Here is a 22,148-nt window from a genome sequence, read left to right on the forward strand (position 1 = left end):
CACCTCCACCCCTCTCTGACTTTCCATCAACTTGTATATGATTCCTTCTGTCTAACATCAAACATTCGGGCCCCATCCCGATGAAAGCTCCTTTTTTCTTTCTTTTTCAATTTCTTCCATCAGCTGATAATCCTGCGCTTCACTCAACCCAGCAATAAGCCGTAACGTAGCCTGACATCACCCTCGCTAACACACGCACGCCCTAAAAAGAGGAATTCATATTTGTGCTCACACATAAGCGCATACCTGGGCACGCGCAGGAATTCACACACACCTCAGCTGTCTGCCGCGGCTTATTAACAGGACGTTGACAATGCTCGAGCCCCCTTACTTGCTTTCCGTCGGAGCCCTGTGCTCCCACTCAGCCCCTCGCCCCCTGCCAATTTTATCATTACGGTGTTCCTGATCATTCCTGAGAGTCAAAGAAAGAGGCACGCGGTGTTACACTTTCTTGGCAGCCGAGTTCAAAGGCAGCACCGGGATGGCCCGCCGAGTGAGAGGAGGCTTCTAACAACAGTGTCGGCGAGATCAGATGGGATTGCACAGAGGGCTGAGTGTGAGTCTTTGTCTGGGCGGAGGTGGGCGTAAGTATTTACATGTGTGTTCTTCTTTTGTTACATTCATGCAGACTAATTATCCTTAGGAGGCTAAAAGTGAGGACATCTTCTAATTCCTGTTGGTTTAAAAATAATCTCACATTTCAAATTGGAGCATTTTAGTGGAAACAAAGAGAAGAAACTAGAGTTGACTTTAGTTTCTTTCGTGGGTGAGTGTACCACTTTTCATTTCAAGACATATTTCATCAACCGCCACTAGACGGTCATAGTATCCAGAGGATACTGATCCTGGTAAAGTTGAAACTTTCCTTCCATCCTATCAAAAGACTGACATTTTTAAGTGAAAAACCTCAGCAGCTATGAGAATTCTATACACATTGTTCCAGATGATGAGGTGTCCAGATGATGTACCTTTATGACAGTGGACAAAGGTCAAAGAGGTTTTTATTGTCATTTCAACCATATGTAGCAGGTGCAGTACATAGTGAGATAAGAGGACGTTCCTCCGGGACCGTGGAGCTACATGAAGATGTAGCACTAAGTACGATACAAGGGACTGAGACAGTGTGTGTGCGCAAGCTTATGCAGACAATACAAAACAGTGCAAACAGTGGCGATGCCTTCTAGCACCACTAAGCTTCATCTCAACATCTGTTGGATGGTAAATGGTAAATGGCCTTGCTTTTATATAGCGCTTTTCTACCTATTGGTACCCAAAGAGCTTTACAGTCACAGACACATCTACCCATTCGCTCACACAAGCACACACACATTCACACACCAGTGCCACGCACTGGATGAATAGATATGGAACGTCCCTCACAGAATTTATTGTAATAACCTCTTCATATAGAGCCAGATTAATGTCTTATCTTTTGCCAGTATGTTTTAGCTTATAATCCTAAATAAAGTTAAAACATCATTAGAAACTAGAGCATTTCTTCTACTATTTATAGACTACAAAAAAGTCCAAATATCTTAAAGGGGAACTACTGTTTTTTACAACCTGGACATTACTTTGGTGTCATTTGGAGTCGTCCGGACGATATTTAGATTTGCGTATATCCATATAGTGAGAGTGACTGGGGCACCGAAACGCAGCCTCTAAATAACACATTATCTGCCGCAAAACCCGTTCATTTCACCAATATTTTGTTATGATACACTAGTGCTATTCCCCGTTGAGTCTGGTGTTACCTGTTATCATCATCTGAGGTCTGTAGATTGACCTACTAACCTCTGACTTGGATGATGTCATCTCTGAGCGATGCACGCTGGTTTACCTGTAATTTGCTACTGCTAGTTATTTGCAACATGGCTGAATATTTTTCTGATTCTGTGGTTGTGGATGACGACTTTGTTTATGATGGACGTCCTTACCGTTTTGAGCCAGAGTATACGGATGAGGAGCTCGTTGAAAGGAGGATGCGGAGGCAGAAGGAGGAACAGCTGGCCAAAGAACAACAAACCGCTGCACGTCCGCAAATACATAACGGGTAACTCCAGACTCAACAGGGAATAGCACTAGCATATCATAACAAAATATTGGTGAAATGAACAAGTTTCACGGCAGATAATGCGCTATTTACAGGCTGCGTTTCGGTGCCCCAGTCACTCCCACTATATGGATATATGCAGATCTAAATATCGTCCGAACGACTCTAAATAACACCAAAGTTATATGGGTGAGTAAACGATGGTATTTTATGCCAGAAATTAGGTCCAGGTTGTAAAAAACAGTAGTTCCCCTTTAAATAATTACAACAGATTGATTCTCCTTGCCTGACATTCTCCCCTCTTTCTTTCATCCCCTTCTCCTAACAAGATGTTGGGGCCAGAGTCAGCTCTTTCAGTGACTGCATGCTGACAAATTCAACCTCCCTCTTATCTGTGTCAAGCAGCTATTTCATTAATTTCTGGGGGCCGGGGATAAGAGCACGTCCTCTGTGCCGGCCGGGTGTGAGGTCAAGCCGTTTCATGTGTTGACTTGATTTTCCTCTGCTTTCCCGTCATTCATGGCAGACCCAGACAGAGCAGCTTGTGTGTTTGTTTGTTTGATGAGGTTGCAGTTTTCCTTCGCAGCTGGCAAGCCCCCACATGGTGTTCCTTGCCAAGAAACACCTGCTGCGGATCTGTCATCCTTTAAACATTCAATTTTCTGAGGAGTCCTTCAAGTACTTGCACCATTTGTTGTTTACAGGATCTTAAATGTGCATCCACTCAATAAACAGCCTACTGTATACACAAACAGCACTGTTAACACTTCTGTCTGGGAGTCAAGGCTAAAAGAGAAACACACACACACAAACAAGCTGTCATTCTTAGGGTAAAAAACACCACCTCTTAAATTTTGCTTACTCTCCAGTATGAACCTGAAACTGAAGGAGTGCATGGTTCTCCATGAGTTGGCGCAATTTGTCAAACAAACAAAAATGGGTTTTTTTCCCCCCCAGTTCCTCAAAATCTGTTATATTGTAAAAAGGTTTATTTGCTTTTCATCTGACAACAGCGGCATGTGCATTGTTTGTTTCTGTGTAGGTTTGTGGCTTGTTCCTGTTGCGTGGGTGAGGGACTGGGTACGGAGATAATAGCTTGTTCCTTGTAGATGAATGTGTACGTGGGAGGCTGACCTAGTGTGTTTGTTTGTGGAGTATCCAGACAGTAAACAGTGTGGTGCTTCTGAAGCAGAGAGCAATCCCAACAAACAGCTCCATTAGCCAAGACGTAATAAGAGGTCAGCCGACTCCTAATCGCTCCCCTGCTGCATGCAGCACTCGTAGGCTGACTGCACAGGTAGTACACTGTAAAACATGCCGCTGCTGTATATGAAACCCTTTAAACCTATAACGAATAAATACCAGTGTTGCTATTGTCTCTTGAAAGCTTTCATTTTCTCTGGTGTCGTTTCAAGGTGCAATGTGTAAGATTTTACGTCTAAATATTTGAAAATTATTTGAAATTGTTCATAAAATGTGAAGAAATTACAGTTCGTCAAAGAGGTCAATGTGCTGCGGAGCTATCTAGTGAAGTTAGCATGCATCTAGACTAAGCTTATCCTACCTTGTCAAACTACTTTATACGTCCAGACACAATAGTTAGGCACTGTAGTGTCCAGTCTGTCTTCAATCCAACGTGAACCACAGGAAGAAGAGGTAGAACTGACTTATTTTTTTTTTAACACAGTCCACGTTGAAGCTCTTGTCAATGAAGCTTTCTAGACCAAGATGGACAAGAGAGGCGGGCAGCTACAATTCGGGTTTAGCCTAGGACCGATTCCCTGACCTTCTGCTGCACTTCCCCAGCCACCTAGCGATGCCACGGGCCGACTGAAGGCCTGGGGCCTCATGTACGAAGAGTTGCGTAGATTTCCTTCTAAATCGTGATGTAAGCTCAGATTTAGAAGCATTTCGAAGCACATTTCCTTTGTACATCCCAATCCAGCGTACCCGACTCCTCCCTGTCCACGCCCCTTTTAAATATGCAACTCCCTGTTCACGCCCCTTTTAAATATGCAAATTATATTTAAATTGACCCTGCACCTGAGATCCCCTCTCTGCGTGATCAGAAAACGAAAACATAAGAATGAGTAAGACGGGAAAAAAGAAGAACTTCACAGAAAGAGAACTGGAGACGCTACTCACTGGAGTGGAGATGCGCAAAAATGTGCTCTTTGACACGCTGCCACAGTGTTTACTTGCATTTGCGCATCACGTATGATCGGTACACTGATCGAATGAAAATGTTTCCTGTTGACATTTACAAATTCATGCGATGGCGCTTTTATAGCAATGTGTGTGCAGTCCATAGCTCTGATTACATTCAGAAAACCGTCTCTCGCTGCAGATTGCTCTTTAATGTTGACCTATTCAGCTGCATTGTGTGGGAATCTGATATACCTGGCTGACATGCAGATAATTCCGTCCCACACGGCTTGCATGGCTCTGCTCAGGGTCGACCGGCACAGTCCCGATCGGTCGGACTAATCGTTTTCACATTTATGACAGTTTCCCGGCATCATAAGTGTCGCCAAAGGATCGACATCTGTGGAATCCTACGTACGCCAGCCACGTCGTTGGCGTTGGCACGTACAAAGTTCCCGGACATTTCACTCTTGATACATCTGAACTTTTCCATGAGCGAGTACGTACGTAACGTTTTTGTACGCACGCAACCTTCGTACATGAGGCCCCTGGTCCGTGGAGCAAGCCTAGATCACTTTTCCAGCATATTATCAGGCACGCTGGCTGTTGGACGATTCCTGGTGATGGCAGACGTGTACACTCCTTGCTCCAGTGCAGTGAAAATTCAAGAAAGTTGGACTAAGAAACCAAAATACCGCAATTTAGTATCCACATCCAGGTTCTGCATACAATTAGTGCGCTGGTTTTAGTTTGAGTATTCTTGCCATGTCGTTAGTTAGTAGCCTTCCTTATTCTGCTTTCACAGTGATTTAAGTACCCTGTGAGTCAGTATTAAAACACACATTTACATATCATAGCACAGCCGATCCTGATGGAAGTGGCTTCAATATCTCAGGTCTATTAAACAAACTTTTAAGACCGCTTCTGTGGAAATGTACTACACCTTTTCTGCAAACTGTTTTACATATTGCTCCTTTAAGGCAAGAAGTCTGGCACTGTGAATGAATTATCATAGTATGCTCTTGTTACAGTTACTATCGTACACATTTCCATTTTCTACAAAGGTAAACTTTACAAAAATAAAGCATTTCTGTTTTCAGATGTCTTCTTATAACTCTCTCACCGCCATCTGCACACCATTTGATGATTTGCAGCTGTGAGCAGTTCCTATTTTTCCATGATTAACATTTTTATGGTTATGTTTAGGCACTCCGAGCTCTCGGTTAAGCTCAGGGAACGATCGTGGTCTTGGTTAAATATTGAAAAAGTCCAAAGTGAGTTGAACATGAGACAGGACATGTTTACTTTATTAACATCTAACCAAAACCACAATCCTCCTTAATCAAAGGGGGAGTTTGTTGCCAAAACGTGCACGGGCACGCCATCCACGGAACGGATGTCCTTACATCTTCATCACTTCCGTCTTAGGAAATAAAACATGGCAGTCTTCCACGGGAGATAATTTTGGCAGAAACTGCTTCCTCGGAGTGAGTTTTAGAAAAACAAATTACGAGGCTACGCGGAGAGAATTTTGAGGAAACTCTGGCCATGGCAGGAATCAAGAGCAGACTCAAAAATTGAAGCATTTTAAATTTATAGAGTGACATTTTCGAGAGTATTATTGCTTATTTTCCAGCGTCAAAATGATTCTACTTATCATTAATATTGCTATGGAGTTTGGACACCGTTACCACCTACATCATGATTTTAATCTGCCAATGTAACTTGTAATATCTGTGGTACTGTGGCTTACGACCACTTTCACATATCACCCAACCCTCAGTTTTTTCTTGCCAATCTGCCGTCATCACATTTAATAAAGCGGATGTGCCTTGAATATTTGATAATTTTCTTGCTTAAAAAAGAGAGTGTTGAGTAGTTTCAACCATAACTTTTTGCAGCGCATACGCCTCCATGCGGGGTGTTTCCCTTCCTGCGGCTCCTGAGAGCAGAGTTAATGATCCAGTTACTCCTCTGTTTAATAACCTTTCCATGCTGATTTCCACTTACAGTAGTGACTTAATTTACTCCGCTTCCACCTCTGCACGTCTGTGTTTACCGTAGACACCTCTTCACTCAGACTTTATCTCTTTATCTGTCTGGCTTTTCAGACCTTTTCATGTCCCTTTAAAGCGTCTCTGCGGTGACTTCAATGGAAGTGTGTTTGTGAATCCTTTGTGTTTGTCTTTCTGTGCACCTCCCTGGTTACCACCCAAGCTGGACACCATATGAGCACCTTTACTCATAGCCAGCACACCTCCTTTCTCTCTAGTCCTTTCCCCCATTCAAGGTTCGTCCTCATTGAGCTTCCCTTTGTGCCAGACTCCGGTATACTACCCATCCTTCTCTCCATCCTTTCATTGCGTACACCTCTAGACACTGGTCAAAGTGTAAAGACAAGTTAGTAGCAGGACAAGAAAAGAGAGGGGGAGTGGAAAGCGCAGCAGTTCGGCTGTTGAGGCTCATCCAAAAATGGAGGAAACACACAGGAAGAGAATTATGTTATTTTTTCAGTTTTTGCACAAACAAATCTGTTTGCAATTACACAGCGTAAACAGTGCATCAACTGATATGCTCTGGTGGTTACAGAAATTCCCACATGGCTTACAAGCAGACCACCTCACATGAAAACTGCACAAAGAGAACACAAAGGAAGGGAGAAAACAAGCGAGAGGAGAGCAGAAATAGATAGCTGGAGAGCAGTTCTAGGGGAGATGGAAAGGAAAACGTCTGGAGGATAGATGTAGGGGAGGATCACGGGGTGAGGGACAGCACTGACGTACCCCCTCCGCCCAGATGGCATGCACAGTGGGTACCGTTGCCGCATCACGGTCCAAACAAACACACGCTGTAGCCGCTGAGCCATTTAAACAACAGATGAAAGAGACGTGAAGAGGAGGGAAAGCAGACAGGAAGATGGCACATAGAAGCTCAGTGAACAGAGAGGGGAAAAACTAATGTTGACAAGGGTGTGTTCCTCTTCAGATTTGTTTGGAAATAGTGCAGCTACGTTCCAGTGAGAGTGCAGACAGAGAAAAATCCCCCCGTCTCCACGTGTTTGTGAACGTGCAGGTTTTAAACGGGCGACAGATTCAGGGTAAAATGTGTAAGTCGCTGGACCACCGTGAAGCAACCAGAACACATTCGGTGTGCTTTTGCATGCGTTCTACAAGTCCCTGACGTCTAGTGGAGTCATGAACACTATTCTTCCAAAAAATCTTCTCTTTTCACGATGGGGGTGTAAAACCCTGTCCAAACACTGGCCCGGAATCTCTCGCAGTTGTAACTGACCAAAATTATTTAATTTGTAGCTTTTTAAAAACCTAAACACTAGCAATAAAAATGCAAGGATTTAGCCACTGACATCACCCATTCGTTTGCGGACTACTGTTTCAAAGCATCGTATTCTTCAGTTCTTTGTTTGATACTTTTTGGGAGCCAGAAGACAAGAGTTTGGACGAGAGGGTGGAGATGGAGACGAGCGAGGGGCGGAGCTGACTAAGACCCTAGGATACGATGCATGCCCATGCACTTCAGTGCTATGCATCTTCAGCATCAGTCTTCTAGGATATTATGTGAGTAGCGCTGACTTAAAGGGGAACTACTGTTTTTTTACAACCTGGACCTAATTTCTGGCATAAAATATTATCATTTACTCACCCATATAACTTTGGTGTAATTTTTTGTCATTTGGACGATATTTAGATCCGCGTATATCCATATAGTGGGAGTGAGTGGGGCACCGAAACTCAGCCTCTAAATAACGCATTATCTGCCACAAAACTCGTTCATTTCACCAATATTTTGTTATGATATGCTCGTGCTGTTAGCCATTGAGTCCGGAGTTACCTGTTGTCTATTCGCGGACGTGCAGCGGTTTGTTGTTCTTTGGCCAGCTGTTCCTCTCTCTGCCTCCGCATCCTCATTTCAACGAGCACCTCATTTGTATACTCTGGCTCAAAACGGTAAGGACGTCCATCATAAACAAAGTCATCATCCACAATCACAGAATCAGAAAAATATTCAGCCATGTTGCAAAAAAATAGCAGTAGCAAATTACAGGTAAACAAGCTGCATGTTTGCGAATTTGTTTATGATGGATGTCCTTACCACGCAGTGCTCAGAGATGACATCATCCAGGTCAGGTTAGTAGGTCAATCTACAAAGTCCGGACTCAACGGGGATTAGCACTAGTGTTTCATAACAAATTTTGGTGAAATGAACGAGTTTCGCGGCAGATAACGCGTTATTTAGAGGCTGCGTTTCGGTGCCCCAGTAACTCCCACTATATGGATATGCGCGGCTGTAAATATCGTCCGAATGTCAAAAATTACACAAAAGTTATATGGGTGAGTAAACGATGGCATTTTATGCCAGAAATAAGGTCCAGGTTGTAAAAAACAGTAGTTCCCCTTTAAGGCATGCTAATTTCAAAGGCTCCCAAATTCTTATGACTTATCAAATTATGATCACGAATTTGTGCTTTATATGGAAACATCTATGTTCATTATGTAAATGCTCCTCTCCTCCCTTCTCCTGTGTCCCACTCCACATTTCTTCCTGTCTTTCTACCTGGCTGGCCTTAAAGGGATGAGGCCGGCTGGGTAGGGAACTGGGTTCTGCTCCAAGTTTCTTCCTGTTAGAATTTGCCTTTGGGGTTTCAGCTTTCTGTAAAGCATCTACAGACAATGGAGAGCTATTTGAATCAAATTTCCTTCATAGCAGACTTTTCTCTTTAATTGTCGTCTGCCAATGTGTGTGTGTTTTTACGTATTTTCGTGCACCTGTTTGTGTCTTTTCTAGGGGAAAGTCTTTTTCTTTACCCCGCATAGCACTACCGTTCTTTCCTTCAACAACACATGAGTAATGCAGCAAAGATTTTAACAAGCTCAGCATCCCCGCTCCTTGCTGTGCACTTCCATTTACAGTTTAGCAGTACCGGGATCCCTCTATAAATCACACAGCAGTCTCCGGATTAACAGAGCAGAGCTGGAGAAACAACTACCCACGGCGCTTCAGGAATAGTTGAACCATTGCCTTGAAAACAGAGCACCACTTTCACTTTGCATGTAAATCTAATATGATGAATTCCACCGCTCTGCAGAGTTCTGGGTTTCCACTCCTCGTCTCAACGGTGACCTCACTTCCCATGCATGCAGTTTGACGTCCGTCTGTGTCCCTGCACCGCACTGAGGTGCTGTGAGTGACAGCTGTTGACGGGGGCTGCGCATGTCCAATTTCTGGTTAACGTTCTGGTCAAATACAGAGATCAAGAGAGCTGAGGGGATCGGATTCAGAAGCCGACCGCTGCGTGCGGTGGGCCCGACGTTCGTAGTTCATGTTAGAAAGGCTGGAGGAAGGGCCCAGTGGTTCAGCTTTAAAGTGATTCCCCACATTTAAATATTTAGACTACATGAGCGTGCTGCTGCAGCGTGTGAAACTGTCCTGCTGGGAAGAAGTAGAAAAGCAGGAAAACATAGGGAGAGAAAAAGTGGAAGTAGCGGCAGAGAAGGAAAACAAAGGCACAGAGAGAGAGAGAGAGAGAGAGAGGTCATTACCTCTTCCGTCTCACCATTGATTCATCCACTCATTGTTAAAGTTACTGTTTCTGTTAAGAAGGAATTTAGAGTCATTCAGTTTTCATGTGAGCTGGTAGAAAACAGACTTAATTTCATTATACATGCTTATGTGTGTATCATTGTGTTTACGTGTTTTAAATGAGTGCGTATTCATGTGTATATCAATGTGAAGTGTGCGTGCTGCTGGCATACATTACACAGACGTGCTGCCCAGCAGGCATGAGCTCACAGATAAATGGATGCAGGTATGTGAGCGTGCATGCTATCCGTGTGCATATGTGTGTGTGTGTGTGTTCTTGAGCTGCGTCTGTACTGGCAGACACCAATGTTTTCCATCAGCTGTTTCTAAGAACCCGGAGGCAGGCTGGTTCTCAATCTTACCTTTTAATCAGGACCTGATTTACGCCCGAGACAACAGGTGAAGGCAGTTATCTACAGAGCAGGATAACCAGCAGTACTGTGAAACCCTAGAAGTGAACCTTCGTACTCTGTCATAGTCTCTCCTGAGTGCACGCTGGCCAATTTAAACGCTCAAAGGATCAAAGCAAGAAAGCGTCTGTGTGTTTATGAAATGCAGCATTAAACTTATTGGCTCTCAAAAGGGAAAGAGATGTTCTTTCAGCTCCTAATGAAGTGTGTAATCTCCGAACAAGCTAACGAGCTGTAATGATTTAATTACAGCGAGGAACTCAACCAGCGCAGCTAAGAGTTACCATAAGATGTTTTCATGCAAACTCACAAAGTTACATTCCTGAAAATTTGCAAGATGCAGCCTAACCTTAAATAGGTACCGCCACAGAGCCGTCCGTACAGCAGTTAAAAAAATACAGTCCATATCGATAAGCGGCGCTCGTGCACAGCGTGGAATTTTTTGGAATTTTTCTACATATTTTTACAAACAGTGTACACCGTGTGCAGCCCATAAAATCTGATCTCTCTCTCATATTTTATAAGGACACATTATGATGTTAGATAAAAAATAGTACAGTTATTTCAGCTCACAAGTAACACTTAAATGAGACGCAAATTCTTCTCCCGTTTTTCTGGTGCTTTTAAATGTAGCAGGCTTGTTATGAAAACAACTATATGTGAAAATGTTTCCGGTTAAATTACCTCTGCAGTATTTGGCCCGTTTTGGATCAGTCATGATGTCTTTTCTTTATACGTGCATTTTCCATACTTGAATGACAATTGTTATGACAATGACAATACCTGAAACCAGGGTCATTATGAGAGAAAATGGAAAGAGGTCTTCTTTCAGATCAGCTAGGGATTAACTTCATTTTTCTTCTTTAATGGATAGTGCACCAGTACAGAGAGACAGGCAGTGATGGGAGAGAGGGGACGTCACGCTGCAAAGGGCGCGCGTGAGGACTATAGCCTCAGTTTATGGGCCAGCCCCTCAAGCCAGGTGAGCTGTAAGTAGTGTGACCATGTTTCATACTGTCTGACAAATACAAAGAAGAACTCTGATTCATGTGTTGAATGCACACAGGACCGGACAACAATGACAACAGCTGTGGAACACATGGGAAGAATTTCTTCTTCTTGTTTAGAAGCTGAAACAGCTGAGCATGTTTGCTGCATCAGAACTTATTTGAAAATGCTGTTTCTGCCTCCGAACTGAAGAATTTTCTTCGAATTTCCCATAACGCTCTAACACAAGTGAATACTCAACAAATGTCATATGAATGGATGCAAAACAGACGGTCTTTATGCAGTTAATAAAGGCTGTCAGTCTTCATGCAAATTATGCATTTAAAAAATTATGCTTGTTTAGTTCAGAATTATGTGAAGGGTTGCAGCAATACAGCTTGGAGGAACCTTTTCATCCCAAGTGGACACGACGGCAAGACAAAAGAAGTCCCACAAACATGTACATAATATACGTAAATAGAATTTCAGTCACTTTATAAGATTATAACATGTGAAGGGGCGACAGAATGAAGCAGCTGTGATAGACAGCACTGCGGGGCGGTGTCCGTTTAACAACCGAAGATGAGCAGTGCATGGAAAGGGCCAGTAGAGCAGACCAGAGAGACAACAGCTTAAGACAGGCAGACTGGCAGGCAAGCCAGGGAGATAAATCGGAATTAGAGCTACAGGCAGACTGGAGTGGAGTCAGAGACAGACAGGCGGAAAGACAGATGAGGAAAAAGGCTGAGAAAAGCAGATATGCACTAAGAAGGAAGAAGCCACAGAGACAAAGTGACATCCACGCCAGCCACGGCAGCATCTCTTCTTCAGTCATCGCCTCAACACCGCAACACCACAAGTGACTGCAAAACATATGCGTCCATTCTGCCGGCACAATGAGCTGTTATAGGCCCAGAGCAGAACGTACGCGCAAAAATCAACTCTCGGCAAGCAGATCCAAAGTGGCTGAGACTTCAAAACAAACACTATGACATGTGTATTTCTGAAAGCAACGGCTCTTTTTGGCGATAAATATCTGTAGATCATATGACTCTGAATGAATCATACGCAGGCACACATGTTAAGTGTGTACGTGTGTGAAGCGGTGTCTAGGCCGCGGCAGCGTCAGGAAATTCCATGGGATGTTTTCAATAAGAGTGGGCAGCGGCAGCTAGGGAACTGGCAAATGAAAACCTGCTGAAGCACACCACGCAGCTCCAACAACACACCGCCTACCCTCAAAGCACTCCCCGACTCTTCAGCGCAAATGATAACGCTGCATGTTGTGTGTTTTTAGTTGGCGCGTGAATGAGAGAGGGTGACGGAGAACGCATTATATCGAGTGGGTGATGGAAAAAAGTCCAGTGAGGTTTATTATCTGTTCACAATAGCAGCAGAACAAGTGTTCGGTGTGTGCAGGGCTTGTTGTCGAGCATGCTCTTCCTTTTACTGCTATCATCTGGTTTTGCTGTGTCATTTCGTCCAAGGGGAAACTGTGATGCGTTCGCTTGGCCTCACAAAGAACACTACGTCATGTTACAGCGGGTGCCTGTGATTGGTCACCATTACATAATACTGATAGTAATAGTGAGCCGCAGTGACCACAGCAACTGTTGCACTACACATGGAGCAGCCCACGGCAACTAGGAGTATCCGAAACCTGTGGTAGAAAAACCTCATATGCATCCAATAAAAGTTTCAGATTCTTTCGTATGAAAGAAAACGTGTTGGGGGGGGAATATTACAATCTAAAATACAGATAAATTACACAAACAGTACATAATGCCGTTAAGAAATGGTTAAAAATCATTTTCAAATGTCCATAGTCCAAGACTTTGGCAGTCTGTTTTCAGTCATGTCACTGCTTGAACACTTTCCTACGAGGAGAAGCTCCTACCAGTGATGACCTGTGTTTGTGAGATAGAACAAAGGTAAATGTTGTGTCTTTAAGATTAATCAAAACCAACCGTGTGTGATGGGGGCTGGTGCATAATCAAAGTAGCCAGCTTGACTTCCCCCAGGCCACACAATGTTTTGTGGGGAAAAGCTGGTCTGGAGTCACTCTGCTGGAAACTGAATATACCCGAGCTAATATCTGCCGGGGCCAATCAAATCATTTGAGTGGGCTTTAGTTGAAGAAGGAAGCAAATTAGCTTCTTCGCAGAATGCCCTTTCAAGCCACTTCCATCGTTTTTTGACTCCTTGGGTATTAGATCATAAAATCTGATGGATGTTTCTGCAAACATGACATCTGGTGTGTTAAAAATCTCTAATAATGATACTACCCCACCTATTAAAAAGAATTTAAACAGTAGACGAAATGATTGCACGTAGAATAAGATCATGCGTTTTTATCAGTCCGTCAGTAAATTACCGTAATGACGCTAATATTGTATTTTGCAACAAATGGCAACATCCTGTGCAGTTCATGTACAGGAATACAAAACATAATGCTGTTGAGACGTGGCTTTCTATGGACAAATATGTGGGGGATTAAATAAAGTATCAGCGACTCCAACTGTAGCCTACTAGCTAGTTGTTATAAAGTTAAGCTAGTTCAGTGGCGGTAACATCAGTTTTTATTTGTGAATAACACAAATAGCTTCACATGCTACGTGAGTCCTGTATGTTGTCTGAGCTGTTTTCTCCGCCAGGTTAAATTCAGTACAGAGCAGGTGAGCGAGGAGTGTGTGTGGAGGGGGATTTGGGGCGAGGCGGCTCAGGAAAAGCACAACGCAAGCACAAAATAGTTTGAGACGTGCAAAAATATTTTGTTATGAGACCATGGAGGAGTAAATTAGACCCTAGCAGGCTGCCATAGTATTGTATGGGAAACCATGCATCTACTCATTTGTCCAATACTGAGTCTCCTTTAATCTGAAAAATGGTTGAGAGATGCTGAATTTGGGGCAACTATAGACAACTTCATTCATTCATTCATTCATTCATTTTCTGTAACTACTTGTCATCTGGAGGGTCGCGGGAGGGCTGGAGCCTGTCCCAACTGTCATTGGGCGAGGGGGGGGGGGGTACACCCTGGAGGTTTAGACAACATTAGTATGACAAAAAAAAATTTAAATTAAAATCACATTACATGTTCTCATTAATACAACGCCAATGAAAAATACCGACTAAACTAAAAACGGGTGACAGGAGTTTTCTGCTGAACTGTAAGCCAGCAGTCATTAAATAAGAATTCAGCTATTAAAATATAATCTGAATTAAAGAAGTAGGACTGCTAAATGCGACTATGCTGCCTTAGTGGACCATCAATATCATTAAATCTTGGTCCAGCAGGCTCCAGTGAGACAGTAACGCTGCTAAGTCAGTCTCTTTTTATACTGCCTGGGATAATTCAATTATGCCTGCTTTTACCTCTGGGATTCTTATTAATAACCTGCTGGGGAAAGTGAAGAAAATAAAGAATGTGTGTTACAGCATGTGCCTGTTTGCAGATGTGTGTGCAGGATGGAGGAAAAAAGAGGGCAGAGGAACAGAGTAAGAAGCTGTCTTTCAAGTGCGAAAGCACACATTTTTGCACTTGAAAGTATTTGTGCTACAGGATGGTGTAGGTGTACAGTGGAAGGAAAGGGGGAGGCTGGGAAGCAAGGTGCTGAGCTGATCTGAGATGGATTTCCTGCCTGAACCACTTTATACACACGTCGTATAGTTTAATTACCCTGTGAAAAAACTCCTGGATCGGACTACGACATCTGTAATTCAAGAGGGCTTTGACCTGAAAGCTGCCCTGGCACTTTCCCGACAGTCCTGTTTTCTTTCTGCGCGCTGGACTCAGTTCACGCCGGCTGAGAGTGCTCCAAAGCAAAGACTGCCGCTGAGGCCGTTAATATTTATATGTATGTTGCATGTAGTCATAAACACAAAAAACAGACACTTGACACAGGCAGACTAACAAACACTTCATGGTTCTGTCAAACATGGCGACAGGATCCAAAATATCTCAATTCCCATTTCGCAGTTATTCCATTTTCTAATCCACAAGAATATGCTGCGGCGTCATCTGCCTGCAGTAACACACACGTCATGTTAATATGATGTTTGAGATCTGACCATAAAGATTGAATTTTACGCGATCACATTATTGAACGCCCACATCTGGCTCGAAAACGGCTGTAATCCATCTCCCTGGGCTGTATTTATTTTAAAATATGTCTGGATAATCTTAACCCTCACACCCTCGATTCCCTTTTTTTCCTGTCATTACTCAAAATGTGCTCTGTGGTTAGATTATAATCAGATTATAAAAGGAGCTCTTTCACGAAGCGAGCCTGCTCACTTCAAGAACAAGTCCTGAAAACCTTGAGGAGAAATGTGTGAGCGTAGCCAGGTTTCTGGGAGTCCGGGCCGTCACCTAATACGTGTTGGCATCATTGAATGATAAAATTTCACGGCTAGTTACGGCCGGTGGGAAACTGGGACCAACAGGGACAGTTACAGGACCGTAAAGACATGAGTCAACGTCCTGAACACAGGAGTGAGACATGAGAAAGGGGAAGGGGAAGCTTTGTGATTAGAGCATGAGAGAGACTTTATTAGGGCTGATTTACTTCTTAACTTTTATGCCTCTGCACCAGCGACAGCTGTGGTCGGAGGCATCGTGTTTTCAGGTTGCCCTTCCATCCCATTCTCATGGCCGTTATATCTCAGGAACTCCCTGATGGACTTTCTTCACATTTGGTACAAACGTCCATTTGGACTCAATGAGAAACTGACCGGCATTTGGTGGTCCAATGTCTGGGTCTACTATCTTAAAACATGTTTTACACACAAAAGACTTTATGGAATAAAATAAGGATGTGCTGACATTTCCAAAAGGTAAAAGGTGAACTTTGTATAAAAACACTTTTAGTAAAGTGTCTTAAAGAGTCTTGCATGAGTTCTAATAGTAAATCTGCAACTTGGAGGCCCATTTTACTTGATCTAAAACACGGCTCATGTCTCAGTGCAGTGCTTCTGTCTTCATGTATTACTATTTTAGAGTCTTTTCTGGTCGGTTTTGTACCTTACTTGCCGGACTGTACTGTCAGTCTCGTTGTACCCTACTGTCTTGCACTGTATTCTGTGCTTTAATTCTGTGCACTGTTGCATTTGTTGCACACTTGCACTTTATATCGAGGCATCTTAGTTTTGTGTTGTTCCTGGTTGTGTGTAGTCTTACACAGAACCTCAGCCCTTTAGGAACGTTGTTTCATTTCACTTTGGATGACAATAAAAATCCTCTTGACCTCTTGAGAGGAGGGCAGAAACTGCTAGCGCAGGGTACATGATCTACTGCAATGCTCACTACAAGACTGTACACATTCGTTTAAGAAAAGACTTAATTTTAGTTACTTGCATTTTATACGATAAAATGCATACTTTACTTTCACTGTGTGGAAATTATATTGTTTCAGATATGTTAGATTTCAACAGAGGTACATATTTTTTTATGGCTTCCAGTGGCTGCATTATCTTTTACACATTTCTCTTAACATTATACTTATTTTATTTCAAGGATATTTTGTAGTTTCACTTTGGGCACAGTAACAGTTAAAGCACACTGTAATTGATCGGTATTCCTGCTTTAGCATCACCGGTTTTTGACCACCACTGCCCCATTAACCGGCACATAATTAGCTGCTGCTGCAGTAAATCAAACACAAATTACACGCAGATTGCGAGCTCAAAATTGAAAGAACATGCGGCACAAATTGTCCTTTGACGCAGGTAATTCTTTCCCATCCCGAAGCCTTTACTGAGACGTCTGTGTTTATTGTATGTCTGCGAGTGAATGTGCTTGTTTGTACATGTTACAAAATATGCACTTATCCTCGCACCAGTTACGGTATGCATGTTTAAATATGAATTTCAGTGTGTGTGTGTGTGTGTGTGTGTGTGTGTGTGTGTGTGCGCACCAAGCAGGGTAACTGTAAATGGTTCCTATCACTTCACACTAGCTGTCAGTTTTGTCACACACACAGGGGTGCGTCCTGTAGGTGACCCAGCACACATGTTCACCTCACGTCTTTCCAGGCCGCGTTGGACGCCACGTTGGAGCGCTAACACAAAGCTGCCTTAGAGAACGTGCAGCAGGGAGCGACGTGGAAAACATGAAGCCGCAGTAGAATTCATTTTAAAGGTCTTACTTGGACAAACATGCAAATCCCTGATTGTTCACTTCAACGGCCCACAAGTCAAACGAGGGGCCAGATTTTCCCAGTTTAGCTTGAACTGATATATACAAGATAGTTTGGCAGTGAGAGATGAGTAATTTCGTTTTAATGCATTTGTCAAAATGTTTGCAAAGAACTGCTGGTAGTCTGCTTAATGTAAGTCGTCTGACACTCAGCCACATATGCAGTCGCTTATTCATCCTCAGATTGCCGAGCACCTTCCTGTTTCTGAGGGCTGACACATTCAAAAAGTTACTGTTACATATTTTCTTCTCGCAGTTGCCTAAATACTGTCTCTTATGTTATAATCTGAGTTTTAAAATACAATTTTAACTCAGTTAATCCTGTCATTCCAACTTTTCTCTAGCTCATTCCTTAGAAAGTGTTCCACCTAACCTTGTGCATATAGTATATACAACAATAAAACAACATTCACTTTTTACTCATCTATAGACACTGGTTGTTTAAGTCTTAATCCACAAATTCATCCACTAACTCATTGTGTTCAGTCACATCTGCACGGACACACATATAGCAGCCGGATGGTCCAACAGCGGCCCTATCCAAACAGCACAAAGAGCGCAGGGAGCAACAATGCTCAAAGGAAGGAGCGAGGCACGCACAAACACACACACACTCGCATGCACGCGCACACACCCTGGAGGTAGTACCACCCATTTTTTAGACGCACAGTTGTACAGTAAACAGACACACAGATACCCGCCCACCACCTGTTTTTGTGAGCTAACACGCTTGCATGTGTGCGTATGTTGATACACACACGCACATGTTTCCCTCAGGACGCACTACACCATTCAGGAAACATTAGCAGCATTAGCCAGGAATGCTAATTGAAACAAACAGCTCACGGTTTCTTCCTTTCTGAGGAGGGAGCTGGCTGTAATTGAGACTTCTGTGATAGACACTGTTTTTGCAAGCCAGAGATCTGGGAACTATTCTTCTGTTATTGTTCTGCTTTTTCTCCATTTTTTTTTTTTTTTTTTTTTAAACACAGAAAAGAGCAAATTTGTCCACCATAAACACACACACACATGCTGACGGAATCTCTGCATACCAAAGTAAACCTGATCTCTCTTTCACTTCACAGTTACACGCAAACTAATTAATAACAGTGAATCTGGAAAAATTGCAATTAGCACTCATGCAGTTAAAAAAAAAATAATCAGGTTGGAGTCGCTGCCATGATTTCCTATTGTTTGGCCTGTAGATCAGGAAGGCATCCAGTTATCAGCAGGTCAAAGGTCAACTAACGTGGCTTTTCTAACTGCCAAGTCCTACACATCCAAGTGTCTGGGAACTCCTTACCTGCACCGAAAGCAAAAAAGAAAGTCTGGTTGGGATTTCTCTGCAGGAGGGCAGACACGCGTCGAGCCATCCGCTCGTTGCGTTTGTAGATGAGCTCCTGGCGGAAGTAGCTGTCAATCTGCTGGGCTGTCATGCGGTCGTGGGCGGGCAGAGAGCTGTTGATGAAGTGAGGCAGCTGAAAGAGACGAGGGAAAAAAAGGCCGTGAGAAAATGAGACTTCTTTAAAAAAAAGGGCTTTGAAAGTGATGGCAGAATTAAAAGCTGATGAATCGTTTAAATTATACATCAGACATGAAAAGAAAAGAGGGGCGTCAACGAAAACAGACATGGAAAGAAACGAGAGGGCTGAATGGGTGTTGGTGCCCGCATGAGTGTGACACCTGGCAGCCAGAAGTGTTTCTGATGTGACAGCTTGACAGAAAAATTACCAGTGCAGCGCTCTGCAGGCTGGGTTTTAAATGAGAAGACATCAATAAATGAGGGAGAGAGAGGAGAAGAGAAGTGTCAGCACCATATATGTGTGTTGTACATTTGTGTGTGAGGATGACGGTTTGCACTGATGTGTATGTGTGCGTTTGACGGGGCTCACTGCGTCTGTGTGCACGTACAAGCAGCATACAGTACATGCAACTGCCGTGTGATTTATTATGAGCCGGGGCAGGCCGAGGCAGACCACGCTGGCTCTGTTCCACTTCTGGCTGCGTCGGTGGATGCAACAGGTTGTTAATCTGCGAAGATGAGCGGGGGTCGGCGAAAGAGTAGCAAGGGTTTGGCGTCGGGGTCTGAGTTGTTCACCCCCACGACACACACAGAAACGCCTAAGCATGCACAATGGCTCTCTTCACCTGTCATCATCTCTTCTTTATCACCGTTCCTACTTGATTTATTTTGACTCTTACACCTATATTCAATACGCCATTAAATACACGAGTGCATTCATTCAGCCAGCTCCCTACATTGATGCTTGGCACTGATGGAGTTTGCTGGCAGTAATAAAGATGACTTTTCTTAGCTTAGGCCGGTGTCAGTCAGTATAATCTTTCATATATAGGGATTCACTGTGCAGATTATCATGGAATTGGAGTTCCATGGTAATCTTTCTCCGCTCTCCCCAAGAACTAAAAAAGTAGCAGATGATTAAGCAGTAAATTAGAAGTTCATTCGTTACTTATAATGATTCATTACTACAATAATTTTAAAAAGTCTGTGCTATTAATCTGCGCTAAACTCATCGTTGTTTTCTGCGCAGCGTTTGATTCGAAGTTCAGGAACCACTTTTTTTTTATCAAATCCTCTTCATCTGTCTCATATGTTAGTGGCATCTCAGTTTCCATTCTTCTGTTTTCCTTCACTGGTCTCTCTTATACAACCAGGAGCACACCTGAGGCCACCCAGCCTTCAGTCTTCCTCCTTAAACTGGAAACAGTGAAATCACAGAGGGTTTGGGGAAAGAAAAGATTTGGGTTTTCCTGCTCCGCCCGCTTGTTTGAGCGAAGACTCGCAGATGTGTTTAATCTGGAGCCGTATTTGAGTGTGACAAGAACACAGATGCATACATGCATCACTGTCTACAACTGGGTTACATGTTGACACAATGGTAAAACAGATGCAAGTGGTGCGTAATTGAGTGTGTTGTGTCTGAATACACTGAGGGATTTATTGTACCACGTGCGGACAAGGTGCTCCTCAGCGTCCATCCAAGATCTGAGTCTGACACATTTCCACTCTGACGCTCTTCCTACAGTCTGTTTCGCGTCATGGCTCAGTGGTGAGAGACACTGAGATCTTTTAAGTGTGATCTGTGCTCAACAGTTATTAATTCATTAATCGAAACTCATTGAAGAGAGTATTTAAGCAGGTGACATCTTTTCCAAAGCCTACAGCTGAGCTGCAGACCATGCAGCATTTCACGTCTGTAGATATTATTGTGGAGTAATAATGTCTACGAGAAAGAGAATTGATTCGCTACAAAATAAAAGCATACTGCTTCATTAAAGTACTTAAATTCTATAGTTTTGATTTCACATCAGTTTGTTTTTAGGAGTTTTTAAGCTTTAAGGTTTATCATTCCACAGTTTAGAAATGTTTTGGGTCATCAGCAAAATGACCAACTATAATTTAAGATCGGCAGGTACTGTAGATATCCAGGATTTACTATTCGTTAGAAGTCTCAGAAGACTGAGCCTAAAACTTTATATTGTCTGTCTGTGTTTCCTCGAGCTGAGTCAGGACGCCACGAATGTAGGGGGATGAGTTAAGAGAAGAGAAAGAAGAGGAGAAGGATATGAGTGTGGATAGTGTGAGTGTTTCGTGATGAGGGGAAGGAACAGCGTTCATCCAGAGAGGGGTCGAGGTGGGAGTGTAGAGGTAAATGCAGATAAGTTATCATTAAAGGCCATTAGCTGCTGTCTGTCCCAACCTGCACAGGAAATGTAGAAAGACAGCGAGATATTTCCTCCCTTCCTCGCTGCTGGCACTGCTCTGCGCTCAACTTTCTCAGCCTGACCTCTGTCCTGACAGCAAATTTACTTCTCCCTGATTTTGGCTTTTTATCGACATTCCTCTTTTATCCTTCTTTCCTTTGTAACTTTAAAAACACGTCATATTGCAGCACCGAAGTAATGATGTGTATGCCAATTTAACAGCAGCTTTTAATTGAATTTTCTTCCGATGGTCGGCCATTCTCTTTGTAGCTCGTCCTAACTTCTAAGTCGAGTTATTTGATTTGGGTTTGGTGTGTCCGTACTTATATTTTACTTAACAAGACAAAGCAGATAGCAGTTGTGAAACACTATAGCCATCACAGACGTTAAGATGGACTCAATGCCAAAAGGACATTTTTCTCTATTTCAGTAAGAAATTTCCTGTAATACTGTATCTTATTTCTTTTCATTTTTTTTTGTGTTTTTTTTTTTGTCTGTTTCACTGACTTTGTGTCCCTGATGGATTTGGGACCAGTTGAAATGAATTAACCTGTCTTGCACCTTTCTACTTGCTTGTGGTCCATCGTCGGCCTTTCTCTGAAATGATGAAGACTGAGCCGGGAGAGCATCAGGGCTGTTAAAGGCCTGTGGATTAGGTCCTATCTATCAAAAAACACCTGCTCTTTTACAAGCCTGGAAGTTCACTTTCACACATGCATGCACCCACGCACACACACACACACACACACACACACACACAGACCTGCTATATATCACCAATCCACAGAAGCAAGCTTGGGAGTCAGGCGTCTGATGGCTGTACCATGTGTTGGGGAACATTAATACATGTTATTATGACACGAGGAGCAGGGCAACCTGGTATGTTTTAAAACGCTCATGCAGGAGACGACTGCAGGTGAAACTGTGGCTAACAAGCCCTTCACGGCCCCCAGGGAGAAAGAGGTGGTTAGAACCAGACGATGAACGAGACAGACCGGGAAATGAGAGAAAAAAAAAAAAAAAAGGAGATGCG

General features: G+C 43.2%; 1 protein-coding gene across 1 annotated transcript in view; it reads right to left on the minus strand.

Annotated features, from left to right (window-relative positions):
• trabd2b (TraB domain containing 2B) overlaps positions 1-22,148 on the minus strand; it is a 72,494-nt gene that overhangs the window by 6,210 nt on the left and 44,136 nt on the right. The window contains exon 4 of the mRNA XM_084547647.1: positions 18,693-18,867. Within this exon, the coding sequence (XP_084403773.1) occupies positions 18,693-18,867 (175 nt within the window). The remainder of the gene's footprint in view (positions 1-18,692; positions 18,868-22,148) is intronic.

This window comes from Chelon labrosus (assembly GCF_963514085.1).
Source record: "Chelon labrosus genome assembly, chromosome: 7".
In the NCBI taxonomy this organism is placed as follows: domain Eukaryota; kingdom Metazoa; phylum Chordata; class Actinopteri; order Mugiliformes; family Mugilidae; genus Chelon; species Chelon labrosus.